Source organism: Alligator mississippiensis, chromosome 1 (assembly GCF_030867095.1).
Source record: "Alligator mississippiensis isolate rAllMis1 chromosome 1, rAllMis1, whole genome shotgun sequence".
Taxonomy (NCBI): domain Eukaryota; kingdom Metazoa; phylum Chordata; order Crocodylia; family Alligatoridae; genus Alligator; species Alligator mississippiensis.
The window spans coordinates 258,987,472-259,007,620 of NC_081824.1; the positions used below are offsets into that span (position 1 = coordinate 258,987,472).

Consider the following 20,149-nt stretch of genomic DNA (forward strand, 5'->3'; position numbering starts at 1 on the left):
TACCGTATCGAAGGCCTTCCTGAAGTCTAATTTGATGCATCTGATGCATTTAATGCATTTGATGCATCTGGCATCAAATGTGTAAGCTAAAGACCCCTTTTGTGTGCGCATGATCAACCCAGAATTTTCAAAATGTCCTATCTTTGTGAAATGAAATCTATTTTTCTGTACCCAAGGAGAAGTGCCAGTCCTCATGACAAGTGCCAGACTTCAGCTGGGTCCCCCCCGACACATTTGTGTATATATATATATATTTAAAAAAAAATAAAGTTTTTCAGGATTCTTCTTAATGCAGATTATTTTCAGTCTCTGACAATTCAGAAAAGTTGATGGGATTTGATGGGAACCTCCTTACTAATACCCGCTCCTCCAAAAAAGTTTCCTTTAAACTTAAACCAAGCATGGGAAATGTCAGCCCAAAGATGTTAGTTTTGGGAAGTACTGGGCATGCAAAACAGTTGTAGTGAAAGCTCTTTTAAAATGCTGATTCCAGTCCAGCATTGGGTGAGGAGAGGGGACAACTCCCGAGGGATTCTTTGATACCTATTGTTTCATTTCCACACAGGCTGTTAAGATTAGAAATGCAGCTAGGAGGCAAGTCAGATATTAAGGATTTTCTGTGAAATGAAGCTCAGGTATGCTCAGCCTCTGTATAGATTATAAAGCAGGACATGCCTAAAGTGCTCAGAAGCCTAGGACTGCAAACAGGGCCAGCCAAAGAAGAGAGCTACTTGATTCTTAGTTTGATCTACTATGTAGATAATTGTTTGTTTTGTCTCTGTTATTTAACTATTCCACTTCAGGAAGTTGATGATGTAAGTTATAGAATCTTAGTTATCAAGTCCTTCACAAAATCCTCTAATGTCAGAGACATAACTCTTTGCTTCTGACGCCAGTCTTTCATAGAGTCATAGATAGTTAGAGGCTCGAAGGGACCTTGCAGATCACTGGGTCCAGCCCCCCCCCGCATTCCCCAGGCAGGAAGACAACTGGGCTTAGGTGACCCCAGCAAGGTGACTGTCTAGTCTCCTGTTAAGAGAGGCAGAATTTACTGTCTGTCATAGGGTGCCTATACACGAGCTGGGAGGCTGCTCTGATGCACTGTAATTACAATTCGTCGGGGCAGACTCAATTAATTGAGATTGCTAGAGCGTAGTAATTATTGCGCTCCAGCAAGCCTCTGCATCTTGTGTATCAGTGTCCCTGCAATTCAAATGGAAGTGGGGGGTGCTTTAACTAAAGCTTGTTTGACAAGCTTTATCAGATAAAGCACCCAAGACGCCTGGGGTGCTTTAATTAGAGTGCCACCTTCCCCTCCACCGCTGAAGCATGTGCAACCTAAATATCCCAGTATTCATTCAAGGCACTAACAGATTCACTCGGTACACATAGCTAAGTTTGCAATACATACCTCTCATGAAATTTTTTAGCTGACAGGCAAAATGCTATTTTATTTATTATTAAAATACCAATGTCTTTATAATAATAATCTGTAATTATGTTCCAAGCACAAAGTGCTTGTAAACAGACCTATTAGTATTTGGTGGCAAAGAGACAACATTGTCCAGTAAAATTAACAGAGCTAGGAGTTAGGTGGATCTGTTACTTGCCATGGGGCCTTTCTTTAACACTCCTGGTTCTATTCTTCCATTTGTAAAATGAGGCTAATGCCTATTGCCTGTGAATGCAATAAGGATTAACCAGCTTATCATTATACAGTTCTCAATTAAAATCTAAAGTATTATTAATTATAATAATTTGCAGGGAGGAAGTGGGGCTGACAAACATATATCTGGGTTTACAGCTGAAAGACTTTCCCACTTTGTATTTGTCTCTATGTATCTTTATACTTCTATCTATGATGTTACACTTGATTAGAAAGAGATGCATTTCTTTTTATTTGGCAGCACCAAATGCCACCAGGCAATCTAGCCAAATGCAAGTTTTCCAGGAAATAGAGCAAAATGCCTTTTCTAGATCTTAAAGTGATCTGCAAACATATTAAACAAAAACTACATTCACGTACCAAGTATCCCTAAGAGCATGTGGTGGTGGTGGTAATAATAATAATAATAATAATAATAATAATAATAATAATAACAACAACTATTAGCATTTTTACTGTATGGCAGAAAAGGGTCAAAACATAGAAAAAAATCTGGCTTAGTTTTTAGCACTTTCAAACCCTCCTGAACTTTCTGACCAGCTCTCCAGCACTGAGGTTTTCATCCACAGCTTGCACAATACTTTACAAAGGAAGGAAGGTATTATTATCCCAGCTTCAAAAATGGAGAACAGAATGAGGAAGTGATTTGGCCCATACCACCAAGCAAGTCAATGGCAGAACCCAGAATAATGCCCAGATCTTTTGTTTCCTATTCCACTGGCCCATTCTTCTTTAACCCAAATTTTATTTCAAGACTTTTCATGAGATCAGAACCTTCCTTTGACTCAGAAAAGTATGAATGCCATACTTTGGTCCATCTTTAGCTCAAGTGAATTTATCTGAACTCAAATAGTAAATGATATTAGTTGTGGTATCAATGTGTGCCCCAGGACAGATTTTAATATATGCTAATCATGCCTCTCTTTACACACTACTAGAAACTCATTCCAAGTCAAAACCAGATCCTACTTTTTCAATTCTTGACACCATCAGAGAAGAAGTCATGTTTTAGTCCAAAAGTTTGTCTACACTAGAAATTTTTGCAACATAAACTATTCCGATACTGACACTATAGCCACACTAACTGAATTTCTCCACTTGCCTATACTGGTTAAAATGGAAAACAAACAAACAAACAAACAAACAAACAATGCATTGAGAACACAGGTACAAAACTACAAGTGTTCATACTAGTCCAGTTAAGTTTGATTTCAAAAGTTGAATAATTTATCGTGGTATAAGGCATCATTATACTAGTGTAACAGCATCTACACTAGTGCTTTTACCAGCGTAACTATTTTGCTTTTACCAGTGTAACACAATTACTATTTTGGTAAAAATCAAGTTTTACCAGTAAAACTTTAAAGCATAGGTCAACCTTACAAAATGGTACTGAAGTTATCTTGTTATGACCAGGGATCTTAGTTTTCTGTTTGACATGGAAAACTGCAGAAAAACACAGAATCTGTGTTTTTCTATGACCTACTGAAAACGTAGTAGCATTTTGCAGCCAATCAGCAGTGGGGGGAAAATGTGGCATGTTGCTGACTGGCTGAGAGGTAAAAACTGCAGCAAAAATTATAGTGCAGAAAAGGTGCTGCTTGCCATGGGACACTGCTGCACTTTTAGTAGGCTGCAGAAGAATGCGGATTTTTCTTTTTTAAAATGGAGATTTTTTGCTTTTTTCCCGTGGAAAACTAGGTTCCCTGGTTATGACCTTGAAGTCAGTAACAAGATTCTCATTGGCTGCAGAGACCACCATCAAGCCTACTGTAACTATTCCTAGATAACAGAATGACATCATTTGAAAGCATGATACAAAAATTCAAAAAAATTACTGCTCTAGTCACTCCTCATGCTGCCTATAGTGCACAAAATATACAGTATCATGTAAGGGATGCTTGCTTCAAAGAAACATACCTGATTGGGTATATATCTTGAGATATACCACAAATTCCCTCTGTGCTTAGTCTGCATGTGAAAACAGAACACTGGACACTGACATTTAATAAGAGATTTTACTGGGTACCAAGAGTGTCCCTTGCCATGATTTTCTGCAAGTTCCCAAACCCAAGACTGTATGAAGGAAATGACAGATAAGATAGCTAAATGTGGGTCCTTGATGGGATATTTTCATTAGGCTGGCAAAATGATCAAATAGATCAAACCAAAGGGAAAAAGCAAGTTGTTTCTAGCAAGGTGATATAAAATGAATCTGTTTTCTCTAGACAGTACTATAAATGTAGTCAGAATAATCTTTTAACATGCAATTTTGTCTGGTTTCGTGGGTGCTTGAATTATAAACAAAGAGCCAGATTCTGTCCTAATTTTATGCTGTTAATGAAGTAGCCTGAACTTACACCCGACCTGAATGTGGCTCAAAATAAGCTCAACTCAAAAATTTCAAATGTGACTAATGAATCTGAGTAGCTCAACTGCAGTGCATGGAAATGCAATAAACAGTAAAAACATCAGATTTTTTAGAGGACAGTCACACACTGCATCAAGCCTTCATACAATATATGAAGGTGGGCACCAAAAAGTCCATAAGAAAAAATTCGTAAGAAAGTGTTACCCAAATACATGGCTTTCCTTAGATCCTAGCTTCTTTATTTTCTGATGAAGCCAATACCAAATTTATATGAGAATGGTCATCCCTCCCTGAAGACTGATTTATGTCATTTAGGCCTGTTCTCGTAGGAAAATGCTTAGCTCTATTCAATAACTCTCTTGCCTATTTCTAAAATATTTATGTAACTTTTTTCAGGATTTTTTTAATAGACTGTTCAAAGTACTTTTGATCCACAACAGCATTCTAATCCTTGTTTAAAATTTTCTCCTAATTTCTATTTAAGACTCTAACCTTAAGAGGCTCTAATCTTATCTGGTTATATTTGGCTATACAAAAGTCATGGTAACTGTTAAGACTTTGAATACGTCCTACACTGATTAGGACAGAATATGGAAAAACAAGATCAAGTGACAAGATCATAAAACCTATGCTTTGGGGAGGAGGGCAAGAACAGTCCTATAAATGGATAAACTGCTTCTTCCCAAAAGCATGCTAAATATGAATAGTTTGTGAAACTGTGCCACCAGGCCCCAGGCAAATTGTACATTTTTGAGCATAACCAGCCTACTACCCAATGTGTAACTTTGCTCTCTTTCGCAGTCCAAAATGCCACAACATGCATCCACTGTTAAAGACAAGCACCATGGCAGGTTACAGTCAATGTGTGTTACTAATCTTTTGGCCACACCTAAGTAATATGTTTTTAAAAGTCCTTTCCTGCCTTACTAATAAATTATTAATGACATTTTAACAAATATTTTTAAATGTTCCCTCTTGCTGTATACTGTGTTAGTTGAGTTGCCTGAAATACTTTCAGTAAACTAGACAGTTTCACTTTCTAGGGTTTTTTTTTCCAGCACAGGGTATGATGGGATCCTTCTTGAAAAACATGAAGCATCCTCTGATGCTTCATTACTGAGATATGAGGCCATTCTTCGTTCTATAGGAATAGCCCAGGGTGTTGGCACAACTAGAAATGGTTATCACAAAACACTGAAATAGGTTTTTTTTAATGATAAATTCTATTGATTTTCACTGAGCCACATGCTATTGGATTTGTAGGGACCCAACTCTTACCTAGATGAGCAGAAGAAGCCTACAAAGTGTGTAACTTTGTAGTCCTTAACAGTCCAAAACACTGCTGAGCGCATCTAGTGCTACAAGCAAGCACAGTGTAGCTTAGTGATCGACATGATTTTTTTTTATGACATTAAAATTATTTTTACATTTATTTTAAAGGCATTTTTCTTTTTCAAAATAAACCTTTTTATAATTAAATGTAAAACAATTACAAATGTGTATAAAGTTCTAAAATTATTTTAATTTATTCCAATAATTGAAATATAATAATAAGCATCAATATTTGTTATTCAATATTAAAGAAACCGTTGGCAGTCACTGCGTAAGCCCCTGGAACTGGCATCTATGTAAGTGCTAAACCAGCAACTGACAGCAGCCTCTTCTCCAAGTGCAATGAGAATTTGTCCTTCATTTCAGTTTATTCAACTAGTTCAGTTCAATGACAAGTTCATTCCAGGATGAGAAACTAATTAGAAGTTGAAAAAAAAAACAGGGAAGTTTGTTTTCCTCTTCCAATCAAGAAAAAACTAAGTATGAAAGGATGTGATCTACTAATTCTAAAATCCTAAGAGACATGTTAACCAAAACCAATCACTTTGATGCCCTCATTACAGATGGTACTTTTGTTTAATAAATCAGTTTTCAATGAGAACCACGTCTAGAAAAACTTTTTCTTATGTATCCAGAATACATAAGATGGTTTTATTTAACCAAGAAACAAGTTTAAATTACTTCTTGTGCATTTTTCATTCCAATTTCCATCTAAGCAGAGCTTAACACAAACCACAACTAAAAATTAATGCCTACCTAGCAAACCAGAAAAGAATAATTCACACTATTTTAAACATAATTAGAAGTAAAAATGGAGCATTTAAATAAATGTATGTTAAATTATATAAGTATCTAACTAAATATGCATAGATATAGCATATGCAAAAAGAAGTGTCATAGTTACTGTAAGGGCTGTATATATCAACATATTTTAATGGCTACCAACCAAGGAGAATTATTTTACTTTAAGAAAATTAATAAAAACTACACAAATACAAAACAAATGAAAACAGCTCATTCAAAGCAAGGCGTTCTGCTTCCTGACTTATAACAAGATTAAAATCCTTGGTTTAAATCACTTTGACTTAAATAAATTCTTCCTACCCAGGACTACCAAAGTCAGATTAGCACAGGCAGGAACTGCTTTGTGGAAGGTGAAAAGTCATGTCCCCGAACCTAGCCATCCTCCTTTTCCTCCCCTCTCAGTTCCTCTGGAAGCTACTGTAGCACAAGGAATAATATACCTAATAGAAAGTTCTCCCATGGAGGACAGAAGGTTTTTGAATGAGCCCATGAATGGCACTTGCAATGGTGGCTAACATGTACTTTCTTGTCTCTAGCTACCAGTAAAAAACAGTCTCACCTGATAAGCTGTTACTAGGCAAGGTGGTCTATTTGTTGCCTCCCAGTTTGTATCAGCCTGCAGGAGAGACACAACAACCCCACAATTCTACCCTACGGTTCCAGGAGGGAAAGAAATTTTGCTCACAGAATTAGCCTTCCAACTACTGGCCAGAGCTGCTGCTCACAATTTTTTGGATGAAATTCCTTCTCAGGGACTGTCTGTTGGGCCTTCTGAACTACTTGTTTCAGATTACCTCTAGCAGTCTAGCCCGAGAGCCACACAGTAGGTAGAAATGGAACACATGATAATTCTTTTAAGGTATTCCACTGAACATAATCAGCGGGCATCCTTTGTACAGATGCCTTCTTCATCTGACCAAAGATCAGGAAGTCCTGGAAATATTTTAAAAGAGACAAACCTTAAAGTCTGTTATACAGCTCTTTACCCCAGTGACAGGCCCAATCTTATGAACAAGTGACATAGTTGGATATACGAGTAAAAACATTAGACTGAGATGTTACATATTGGTAAAGGACTTGGAATGTCCAATCCTTTCCACAGCAGGACTCTTGCCTATACAACTCATCTCTCTCATTCTGGAGTTGCTTTGACACAACACCCAGCACACAGAAACATCATAGGTAACTTTGTGTACTGAATTGCTAAATTAGAATTCAAGCACCAAGGTAATCCAACAAGCAAATCCAACAGTCTGTGAGTAAATATTAGTGTATTACAAAATTTGCATTCAAATACTTATAGCTAATTTTGCCCCTTAGGCACAACAATCCAGCCCTTTCACATCAGTGGGAGTTGCACACATACATTCAAGGCCCACATTCAGCTTTTTATATTTTATGTCCTCTGGTTGAGGATTTATATCAATAAATAAAATAGAAAGCTTCCTCATCTTACAACAGTTCACAAACTACTCTTCCCTCATTTAATCTAATATTCAAGATAGGATGATTTTGGAACTTTTCTTTACTACTTATGGAATAAGAAAGTTTTTATCAGTACAACAGAACACATTTTGAACTAATTAACTGCACAAACAACTTCACTACCATGTTTGTCACTATCTGTTTTGCAAATATTAAGCTTCCCCCCATAAAACCTCTGTTCCTTCAAACTCAGCTGGAAATGAATGATGCCGTTTCAGTTTTCTTATTAATTTGTACACAAACCTCATAATTAGTATTGGATCATGCTGAAATTTTTCATGCTTATTTCAAAATATATTAAGAATATCCTATGGCTGTCGTTCAATACAATACAGAGAAATAATACTGTGAACAAGCCAAATCTAGGAAGTTGTTCTATTTAAATAAAAATAAATTTTAGGGTTGTGTCATGCTCTGCTCTTGCAAGCCTGAGACAGACGAAGCGCTCACTGACCAGCCTGATTTGAGCAATACATGTGGTTGTCAACACTGCATAGGCAAGTCCTATTCAACAGAAGACTTAGGCATGAAGAAACCATTTGCAGCAAGAAAAACGCTACAAGTGGATCATTCAGGGAGGGGGATGTGACATGCTTCTCTTTTTCCCGGTGTATAATTTCACTCCTGATTTCATTTGCACCAACACTTCTGTAGCTTGGCCATGCAACATATTTTAGTCAAAACAGATCTTGCTCTGAACTGCATGTGTCCATAAGGACAAACATAAAAAATCTACAGGGCAAACCTTTCCATTATTTCTTTATGAGCATCCGACCCCAAACACAAAATGTCAGAAGTACATTTTCTCACGTTCATACCTGCCTGCTAGGATGGCACTTAAAGCAATGAAGTTATAAAGGAGATACTGTATGAATGTCTGTCTCCATCTGAAATGATCAACGAAAAATTAAAATGTTGTACTTTGCTTCAAGAAATTGTAAACTCTGTTACAAAAAAAGGACATATCAGTGGCTTCTTACCTTCTCCAGTGCAATCTCAGTATTCTATATAGTGCTGTTCTATATACTTCAATCATCTCCCCGTCCCTAGCCTTCCTATCCTGCTCGTCATCTTAAACTTTCAACTCTTTGGGACAGGATTCTATCCTACTTTGTGTTCATGCAACACATAGCCCAATGGTCCTGTCATGTTTATTGGGCCTTCTGGATATTAATACATTGTAATAATGAAAAACTGATGGATGTGCTGCTTTTCACAGAGAAGAAACAGAGATTTCTAACAATCAAAGGGACGCTATTCTGTAACTGGATGTCCCACTGAAGTCAGAGCTTCTGTGCAGGTTCAGGAATCTAGCTACCTGGATACAGTTGCAGGATCAGGCCCCTGCTGCTCTTAATTAAGATGCAAGACAATGCACCTTCATTTTCCAACTTTTCATCCTTTCTCTAGGAAAAAAGTACTTTTACATATTTCACCGCTATTGCTCACAGGAACAAAGAAGAAAATTAATTTATTTATGGGAAAAAATATGGAAGAAAATTCACCCAACAATGTCTTTTCAGCAACCTGGCAAAAAAAGCATGGACTGACTTCCACCTGAGGCTTTAGCTGTCTAGTTTTGGACCGTGACCTTACATCAGTCTAGCTCCAGTGACTTAGATGGAGTTACTACAGATTTACCTTGGCATGAGAGGAGATATAACACCACAGCTTTTCCTCTATTCCACATTCAAGTCTATGATGACGTTCTCCTAAACACTGGTTAGAAAACCACAAAATAGCACATTCTCTCTCTCACATCCCAGATTATTTGCTGCATAAAAAGAACTCCAAGGTAAAAAAGGAAGACATGTTAGTCCACGGCAAGAAGTAATCGTACTGATTATCATGTGATATGTATCACCTAGTCTCAAAAGCTCTCACTAGGTATTTCTTGATTGTGTGGGACACGAGCACACATACAATTAAAGAACAAAACCAATGTCAAGACATATGCTAAATGATCCTGTAAAATATCATATTGTGGCAACTAAAGGTTACCAGTTTAAAGACATCAACCTGGCAGGAGTACAGGAGTACCCATCTACTATGTACTGGCACCTTGCATAACCTCTCTTCATTTGTACCTTGGTATGGGCCTGATATCATTGCCATTAGGAAAAACAGGATCATGCCCTCTTATTTTAGGACCTCATCGTGATACCATGGCAGCCCTTTGAATTTAGTGGGTACAGGATCAAGCTGTTATGTGCACGCTTTATCAGTCAGTGTAGGTGAAAGGGAAGCGTTCAATCATGCTTGTGAATACACAAAGTAACTGCTTAACAGCACATGGATTTGTTCTAACAGAATAACTGAGTGTAGAATCCCATACACACACACACACGCATGTACATTATATTAGATAAACAGATACTTAAAAAGATATATTAGATAAATAAAGAGGCACTTGGGCGTATATACCTGCCAATTCAATGGCAGATCAAATAGAGAAAACCTGTTAAACTGTATGACAAAGACAGACATACTTGGTCTCTTAAATCGGAATTGATCTCTTCAATCCTATGGAAACCTACTGAAATATGTGCTTTTGCTGATTGAGGCCCTTACCAACAGAGTGCTACTTAATATCTGCAAGTGATTTCAGCTTGTGTGTGGAGCTATACCATTTATAAAATCTGTCAAAATATGAGTGTGGAGGGCCGCTTATAATAAAATTCTGTCTTTGCAAAACAACTCATATTTGGCATCTACTCATAAAATTTAGCTACCTTTCTGTCTCCTGCTTATAACTGAGGGCTTCTGTTTTGTTAACTTTCTTTCAGGCAAGTATGGAAAGAAATGTGTCTAGGGCACGTGTCATGATACTGAAGTGTCCCATTCATATAAAAACCCATATCCACTTGCTTTTTCATTATTCATCCTTGCGCTACGAAGGAGAAAACAGAAGTGCTGGGAAGTTTGTCAAAAGCTTGCTTTTTTCTTTGTTGATTTCTCTCTTATGTAATTGAGTTTATAAATATTAAAAATAATAAAATACTGCTATTATGGTAAAAATACTACAGTTACATCTCCACTCACTCATTGGGATAGAATATGCTGTCCTCTTCAAAGAGAACTTTTATTTTAAATCAAAGCCAACTCCTGTCCTCAGTAACAAAACAGGAATGGGCAAATCTGAATATCTGATAGGATGAAGTATGTTTACTGAGCTCTGAAGTAAAATTCACATTGATGTCACCTTTATTTATCATATAGACGAAATAACTGCTCCTGCTGATCTGCCTGATAACAAAATTAATACTCAATTTAAATGACAGAGAAATACTTGAATCATTTAACTGTAAAGGACTAATTTTGCAGACTATTTTTATTCTTCTGTTACTTCAGACCTGCAAGTCAAGATCTTATTTCTAAAACTGATGCATGAATTTGAAACATAAGCAAAATTTTTAATACCAATACATAACGGCAAAGACAAAGGCCCAAAGAGCTTACTGGGTATTTTAGAAGCTAATGTTGATAAATCTGACTTTAAGAAAAAACTAGTGATTGAATATTAGTTAAAAAGTAATGCTTTTGTCTGGTTTTGTTTTTTAAAAGCTATCAACATTGAGTAAACTGAATATCAGCTCAAGATGTCAGTTTAGCATAGCTGGAGTCTCATAAACTGGAATCCTTGACTGACCAAGTGTCCAGCTAAGTGTATGAATATTTCCAAGGGTGTTAATAGACTGCTCACTTGTTCAGTTATTCACCTGTGTAAGTACTTTGCTGCACCAAGACTTAGCACATTGTTGATTAGTGTTTCCCAACCTTTGCAGGATCGAGGAATTCCTCCACCTCCTTTTTGAATATGACAGCACTCCCAGTTGAGAACCACTGTTGGCACTGCCTCGGCTTACTTCGGTGATTCTCAATCAGATGTTGCTGCCTCCAAATAAAATAGCCTCACACACCTGCTACACAGCCTCCTTGGGAAGGTCCGTGATGTACACAGGATACTGCAGCACTAGGGCTCTGATAAGCCTAAAGTAGGCAAGAGCTGCCTCGTGCTATAGTCCTTCCTAGACCATCCTCCTCTATGCTCCTCCCAGAACTGGAACTGTGCCATGTGCCTGTTTCCAGGAGAAGTGTGGAAGAGGCCAGACCAGAGGCAATACAGCCACTCAGCTCCTGCCTGCTGTAGGCTGATCAAACTCCTAATGCAGCAGGACTGTGCGTAGGGCACTTTTACCCGGCAGCTGCTGTGGCAGCAGTGTCTGCATCGCTGCACCCTTGAAGGAAGCTCACGAAACCCCAGTTGAGAACCGCTGTTCTAGGGAAAGGATATTCAACTGAGTGTCAAGGGTAGGTTCTTCTTCAGCGTATGCTGTTGCACACCTGCCTAGAGACCTTCACTTCTCTGTGCCGCATCTTCCCTAAATCTCAAATTTAATAATTTTTGTCCACCATTATGATTTATGACGTCAATGAAGCTGATACTCTGCTGAACAAGACTTGCTAATAGTTGAGTGCTTTCTAGATCAGGGCCTCTATCTGCTAAGTTAAGTATTCTTATCCACATAAAGAACAACAGTACAAGTTTGCCCACACTGTGGTTCAACAGTTACTTGGTGGTTCATTCCCCAAATGAGTTTAATCTTTTTGCTCATTCAGTCCTTAGCCTCTTCTGAGACTATCAAGAAACGTGTCAGCTGCAGCCATCTTTCTTGGGAGACTGACAGACATCCAGTAGCAATAAAACTGAGAGCATCAACGAGGCTTCTAAAACTGCTATCAGATAATAATTGCATATTATGAATGCCCTAAAACGTAAGAGCCAAAACTAATAATATTTTGACATGCAATAGAAAAATAAAAAGGTTTTTGACAAACCACAGGAATTGAAAAAACAAACAATTATGGTACAGAACAGGATAAATAGATTATATCATGTAGGAAAGAAAGTTGATTTGTTTGTATTTATTTTCTTGAGGTATTTTAATACATACAATTAAATTACATAAACCAAGCTAAATGGGACGTTAAGCAAGAAATGAAATATAAATTAAGTTTATAGTAGGAAAATACAACAGGTGTAACTATGACACGTAGTAAATTCTGTAAGAAAACTGATGTGTAAAACATGTGGTCCATAGAATTTGATCTTATCCACCCAGTTACTTATATTGCCAGCATCACTGTAGTATCCCTGTAGTAACGTGAATAAGTTTAATCTCAGAACTCCCCTGCATGTAGCACAGTATTATGAGCCCCATTTGCAGACAGAGAAGTAAAGTGTGGGGACACTGTAGGCCTCCATTTTCAGAAGCATCCTCCAATTCTTGTTGACACAACCTGAGCACCCCTTTGATTTTAAATAGGGTGTTCAGCCTAGGGCAGGACACGCAAAAAAAACAAAAACATGTTAGCCAAAATCAGTGGCCACTTTTGAAACTCACTGGCCTATACCACTTGTTGTAGGTTACACAGTCTGTCTATGGTGGAGGTACCACCTATCTGTGGCAAAGGTGAAAATGGAGACCAGATTTTTTCCAGAACCAACCTAGCCTTACTCTTTCAATCTGAATGTACATAAAGTCCTTCACATTATGGATGCCACATGCTATTAAAGAAATGCCCAGGGTTCACCACAGAGATATGCAAAGTTCATTGCTGGGCAAACTGATTAATGCACAAAAATGAACATAACATTCTGCATAGCAAGATCGCAAAAAGTAAAACAGAAGTCCGGTTTACTTTGTGTGTACGCATCCCACCCTTACACATTATAGGAGAGCAAGGCCTTCCCCCTCATGCAAAGTCCCTTCCCTACATTATCCTGTGTGCTACATGTAACATGATTGTCTTTCCACTTCAATGTGGACTGTTTCAGGGCTTCTGTATATACAGTATATAGGTCCTGATCAACAGATCACCTAACTCTAGGTACAGCTTTAAACATGTGAACAGTTATATTAATATTAGTGACTTCAATGGTACCGGCTGGGCTTAAAGTTATGCACAAGCTTATGTGATCTGCTGGCTTGGACTCAGTCCTGCAGTCCTTTCCTCAATATAACTTTCACTGAAGTCAGTGGGAGTTTTGCTGGCAATAGATTTACAGCACAGGCCTTAGGTTTGCTAGGCATTAATTGGGAATTCAGTAAAACATTGTCAGCTAATCAGAACACCAGGAAGAATCCTATGTTTTCTGAATTCTGTGTTTACTTGAAACTGTACTGTATTTTGCAGCAGCAACTAGGATAAATCATGTACATGATGATAGGCTGAACTCTGAGCTGATGGGACAGTTTCTGTAATTTGCTGAAGATCAATTGCAGGTGGATCTCAGGGAACACTGCTCCCTGCTACCCCACATTTCTAAATGGGTTATTGTAGTTACTGTGAAACTGAGATCAGAATCTGAACCTCTCACAATACAGAGATTTATGAGAAGGTAATGTTACTCTACTCGTTTTAAAATCAAACTAGATAGTGACTATTTCTCCTGAAACCATGTGACTTAAAAAAAAAAGAATTCTTAACTTTTATCAAAAGTTTTATCCCCAAAGTAAATGAAAGTATCTAGTCACAACCAAACTCAAGGAAATTTCTATTTTGCCTTCAACTAGACACGTTTTTATATTACTTTTCAGTTAAAAAAAAAAAAAAAAAAGTTGTTTACAGCTTCCATTACTCCCTTCTTTCCAATAGATTTCACCCCTTTTTTTCCTTCGTAATTTGTAAATTACATTTCAACACTACGTAGGGCCACATTTACACTGGTACTAAGATCGTGTGTAGAACTAAAGTGTCCATTCACTGCAAAGATGCATGAGGAATACCCAATCAGCCCAGCAAACAGAATTCTTGGTATCCATACAGCTCCATCATTTAAGTTTCTGAGATGACTAAAGAGGCTAGGTCTCAATGCTCTTCCTCAGAACCTTATCCCCCCACTGCACAGTTTGACTTCAGTCAACAACATTCATAAATCAAATGCATGTTTTAGCTCTGATCAACAATTTGAATCCCAGTGGGGAGCTTTCGAATTTTTTTACTATGTAAAAATTGTTGCATCCATGAGACAGAATTAAATTCTTGTCAAGATTTTAAAACCCATGTAACAATTTCTGAAAAGGGCATTTTCCAATTCAACTGCCCTGTAATGAATTATTTTAAGAAGTTTGTGTTGCATTGTTTCTTTTTGACTCTACAGTTAATGTACAACTCGCACATCTACACACACACGTAGCCTACTCACTGAAAAACCTGAATAATTGAACTTCAGGTGATAATCTCTATAGGAATCGGCGAAGAGACGGAATCCATTTTCCCAAACCCTGTGTCCTCACAGATGTTTTCCCAACCTACAGACTAGTCATGCAGCTACTGCCCTCTCTTTCATAAAATTGCAGCAAAATATCTGCACTGTCCTGTCTGGGACCATCACCTATCCTATATCTGTTACAGAGGCTGATGAAAACCAAGGTGATATTACTAATTATGCTCTTTTATGAAAACTAAGCTTACTTCAAAACTTTTAAGTATATATAAAATATCAACACACCACAAACAATACTACTATATTTTCCATCATTTGGGGGCCAAATTCAGATGGATGTCACTAGGATCAAATGCACTTAAAACTACTCAAGTTCTGGCCACTTACACCAGCTCTGATTGAAATGATCACTTTACTTTGGTTTACAAGTTGTCAGCCTCTTCCAAAACAAGGAAATGCAAAAATGCTCATGCCGTCCAAAGTACTTTGGACATCATGTCAATTTAGCCACTAGGACTTGTCTTTCAAATTTAATAGCATCTTGTATTATCAAATGCCAGGAAGACAAACAGTAACACAGAAAGAGCAAGAATTACCAGGCAAGAGAGTTTTGCACGTTAAGGCTTAGTTAACTCCTCTTCTTGTAGCACTACAGCTCAAATAACTTTCTCCTGACCCCTTAGGATTTCTGAATAGTCACCATAATCATATCTGTATATATTCATTCTAAATCATTCTTCTGCACCTTATACCTAGCTGCACGTTTTACAAGGAGTTATGAGTTCAGGAAGTCTTTGAATGGACAATGTTGCACTTCCCATACTGAAATCACGACTGTACCGGTTTTAAAACTTTAGCCACAGTTCAACCGATTTCCCCTAAAAATCCAGAACTTTGTTTTAAATCATGAGCTAATGAGTCCTCGCCATCCAAAGCTTTCAACTAATCCTGCTAATAAAGCCCACCCCTTTTGAAAGCTCAACACAAACTTTCTGTGGAGTCTGGCCGAGACTTGGAGCACCCATAACAAGACATGTTTTCTGAAGTGCTAAAGCCTGAGCAAGCATCTGCTCAATGAAAAGGAGCAGCAAGAGAACCTGTATCGTATTAACAGCAATTATGCTCTTTTTCTTGTGTGTACAGTTTACATACTTACCCAGGAAAGCAAATGGAAATTACAGACAGAGGAAGATGAAGCTGTCTCGTAGCCTTTGTCATGTGATAGTGACCTATAAAGTATCAAATAAAGGCACAGCATCAGCACACCATGATTTTCAATATTGCAACACTCCCTGCCAACAAGAGGAGACCTCCCAAAACTTAAAACTTGCCTCCCCCTTACCCCTCTCCTAGTTCGCGTTAAAACGGGCTGACAGTGGCAAGCAGTGAACAAAAGATGCACCGTGTCTTTAAAGGACACTGGGACTGGGCAAATGGAACAAATCATCTGAGTGTGCATCAGTGGGGTGGGTTATTTTTTCTCTCTCCCTCTCTTTCTCTCTCCATGATACATACAACACAGCAAAATAAAACGCACAAAGTTGATCACCATCTGCACACAGGAATAAATAACAATACAGCCCCACAACTTCCACGAGGGAATCGATTGATCCCCAGCCTAAATACGTTATAATAACAATAATCAGAATAAAACAGCAAGCCCACACTGCAGGTAGCAGATAGAGAGGCTGCAACGTTGTAACACAGTTTCAGGTAATGCCCATTCCCTCTTTTGCAGCTCCGAGCTGCTAAGAGTCCTGAAATGGCAAAACAAACCCCTCCACCATCGCAATCCACACCGAGATGAGAAAACCCCTAATCCAGTGCATGGGGAAAAGCCTCTGCAAACCACTGCCCCCCCCCCCCCCCACCTCCACCCTGTGCGAAGTGCATGTAGAGCCACCGGAATCTGGGTTCTGGGGTGGGGTGAAAAGAAAGGTATTAAATATGGAGAAAGGCTGGAGAGGACCCGAGGTTTCGCCTGCCTGCTTCCCCCCCAGCCCTTGGTCACCATCAAGTTTGCATCTTAGTTACAAAATGTCGATCTTAAAGGCTGACAAGACACAGGGAGAGGGGGAGAGAGAGAGAGAAGAGAGAGAGAGAGAGAGAGAGAGAAGAGAGTCCATCTTGCTTAGAGGGGGGAGGAGAAGAGCAATAATACAATGCATAAATCTCACCCTCCCAGGGGGAAAAGTCTGCACAACACCTTTGGGGCGGGCAAGGCAGGCAGGAGCACGGAGGGGTGGCGAGGGGAGATGCCCCCTACCCCCGCCCCTGCCCCCCCTCCCCAGCGGGCTCGGCTGAATCAGACTGGCAGAAAACACCTCCCTACTGCTGCTGCTGCTGCTCCCCTCCTCCTCCCCGCGGGCCCGGGCGATGATCCCGCTGCTGCCGCCGCCGTCGCCGGGAAGAGCCACATGGAGCCCTGCGCCCCCGTGCCCGGCTGCACGGCGGGCGCCTGCCCCCCGCACCCCGCGTGTGTGCGGGGGTGGAGCGGGGGCGCGGGCAGGGCACTTGGACGTGTCACCAGCAGGACGGGCCATGGTTTCGGAGCCTCAGGCCGGGCGCCCCCCGGGGGGACCCCTTCCCTTCCCCCGCGGGCCCCGCTCACCTCGCCCAAACTTTGCGAGCGGGAGGTCCCCGCGTGAACACAAGTGGCTCACGCCGCGCACGGCGGCAGGCGGGGCCGGGCGGGGGGAGGCCACGGCGCCGGGCATTTTCTTCCCCCTTTTTGTACAGGGGAGGAGGAAAGCACACGCACACCCACACACTCACACGGACTCCTAGCGAGCACACAGACACTCCTAGCTCTGGGTGCGTGTGTGTTTGTGTATGCTCACACTGACACACACACACACACACACACACACACACTCCTAGCTCTGTGTGCATGTGTAGTTCTCCGTGTCCTCACTCCTAGCACACACACACACCTAGCTGTGTGCTCAGAGACACAGAGACTCCTAACACACACACACACCTAGCTGTGTGCTCAGAGACACAGAGCCTCCTAGCATACACACCGAGCTGTGTGTGTACTCAGACACACACAGACTCCTAGCACACACACACACACACCTGGCTCCGTGTGTGCTCACAGACACACAGGACTCCTAGCACACACACCTAGTGCACACACAGACTCCTAGCACACACACCTAGTGCACACACAGACTCCTAGCACACCACACACACACACACACAGACTCCTAGCTCTGTGTGTGTGTGTGTGTCTCTGTGTGAGGTGTGAGTGCATGTTGTTGCCTCCCCTCCTACCCTGGCATCGCTTCATCCCCCGCCGGGCGGGCCCGCACAGCAGGGCTCTCCCGGCCCGGCCCGGCCGTGTCCCCGGCCATGCAAGTTTCATACATGGCTAATGCAAGGCGCGCGCACAGAGAGGAGGAAGAGAGCGGCGAGGAGAGGAGGAGGGGAGCTGGTCGCTGTAATTTCCCAGCAGGCGAGCCCAGCACCAAACGCCCGGCTCCCCCCACCAGCCGGGCCGGGCCGGGGGCGCGGGGGGCCCCGGGGCCGGGCCCAGGCTGCAAGTTCTCTGTCATCGCCCCACTTACCTCTCGGCGGGGGACTTGAAACAGGCGAGGCCTGGCTCCCCCGCCCGCCACCTCCAACTTAGTGGCACCGCATCACCCACGGCCGTGAGAGGAGCGGGGGGAGGATAAAAAAAAGAAGCCGTGCCCCCTCCCTTGGCTGCCGGCCGGCCGGCCCCTGGTGCCCACGGCGCGCGGGGCGGGCGGGGGCGCGTGCGGCGCACTGAGGCGCCACCGGAAAATACGGATCGCAACTCTGAAGCCGAACAACTGGAGCCGGGCCGCGCCGCCCCGCGCCCCGCCGGGCTCGCCCACCGCCCCGCGCACTTCTTCTTCCCTCCCGCCGCCGCCGCTGGGGCCCTGCCGGCCCCCGCCCCGCGTGCACACACACAAGCAGATCCCTACACACACACACAGAGGCCGAGGCCGACCCCTACCCACACACACACAGAGCAGCAGACCCCTACACACATAAGACACACACTCCTACACGCACACACACAGGCAGACCCCTACACACACACTCCTACACATAGCCAGGCAGAGCCCTACACAGACTCCTACACGCAGACACAGTGGCATATCCCCACACAGACACACACACACAAACAGGCAGACCCCCTACACACACACACACAAGCATAGCCCTATATATACACACACAAGCAAACCCCTACACACACACACACACACAAAGCATATCCGTACATATATACACACAAGCAACCCCCTACACACAGATACACAGACTCTTACACACACCCAAGCAGACCCCTACACACACACACACACAAAGTGCGGCGGGGTGGGATGTTGTTGCTGTCCCTCCCCAGTGTCTCCCCCGTTGTTGCAGCCGCCGCCGCTCCCCGCCGCCCGTGCGCGGAGGTGCTGGCTCCCGGCGCTGGCCGGCCTACCCTACCCTACCCTACCCTAGGCGAGCCGACCCCGGGTGCTGCTCCCCCCCGGACCTCCCCACGCAGTGCATTGCAGCTCACTCCCCGCACCCCGATCCGCTCTCCCGGCCTCTCCCAGGCAGGGAGGCAGGAGCCCCGTGGGAAGCAAAGCCGCTGCCCCCCAACCAAACTTTGCCACGGCAAACGCGGCGCGGCGGGGCTGGGGGCTAGTGGCAGCAGGACGCGGGGAGCCCCGTGCCTTCCTGCCCGGGCTTCCCTGCTGCCGGGGGAGTGCAGCGCTGCCGAGTGAGTGGGAGCAAAGTGTGCGCAGAGGGCAGCCCTGCGAGCCCGGATGGCCCCGGCAAGGGGCACTTACCTCTCCGCGTGCCTGCGTGTGTGGGGAGGGGGCGATGAGTGGCCGGGCAGTGCTTCTCTCTGGGGGCAAGTGGCGAGAGAGCCGGCGCGAGAGCAGTCGGTGCTCACTGTACCCTGCTCCACATACAGTACATGCAAGCCGGAGAGCCCTGAAAACATTCATTTTTGATAGAAGGCAGCCTGCCATTGGCTCCGGGACTGAGAGACAGCTCGGCCAGCCATACAGCTGGCCCGTTACACCCAGAGACGGGCGCTCGTGCACACACACTCACACACACAGGCACACACACACTCCTATGCAGACACCCACACGCACAAAGATCATCACGGCTCTTCTAACAGTGTTTCAGGACCTGTAGGCAGCCGAGCAGGGAGCAGGGCACTCAGCATGGCAGCCCGGCACTACTTCCAGTGCTTGAAACTGGTGTCCATTGGCTGACTGGGCAG

The 20,149-nt window shown here is 42.4% G+C and overlaps 1 protein-coding gene across 11 annotated transcripts in view; it reads right to left on the reverse strand.

The window, feature by feature from the left end:
• Positions 1–19,838, reverse strand: part of BBX (BBX high mobility group box domain containing) — a 212,687-nt gene extending 192,849 nt beyond the window's left edge. For 2 of the 11 annotated variants that reach the window (XM_059720550.1, XM_059720546.1), the window contains exons 1-2: positions 19,704–19,838; positions 16,046–16,118 (exon numbers count right to left, since the gene is read on the reverse strand). Coding sequence is in view for 1 of the 11 variants with exons in the window: in XM_059720545.1 (XP_059576528.1) it covers positions 16,046–16,118; positions 17,501–17,781 (354 nt within the window). In the remaining 10 variants the exon portion in view is untranslated. Of the gene's footprint in view, positions 1–16,045; positions 16,119–17,066; positions 17,167–17,500; positions 17,797–18,458; positions 18,681–19,703 lie in introns of those variants that run through there. The other 9 variants (XM_059720553.1, XM_059720548.1, XM_059720551.1 and 6 more) reach the window with 7 other exon arrangements.
• Between the last annotated feature and the right edge of the window lie 311 nt (positions 19,839–20,149).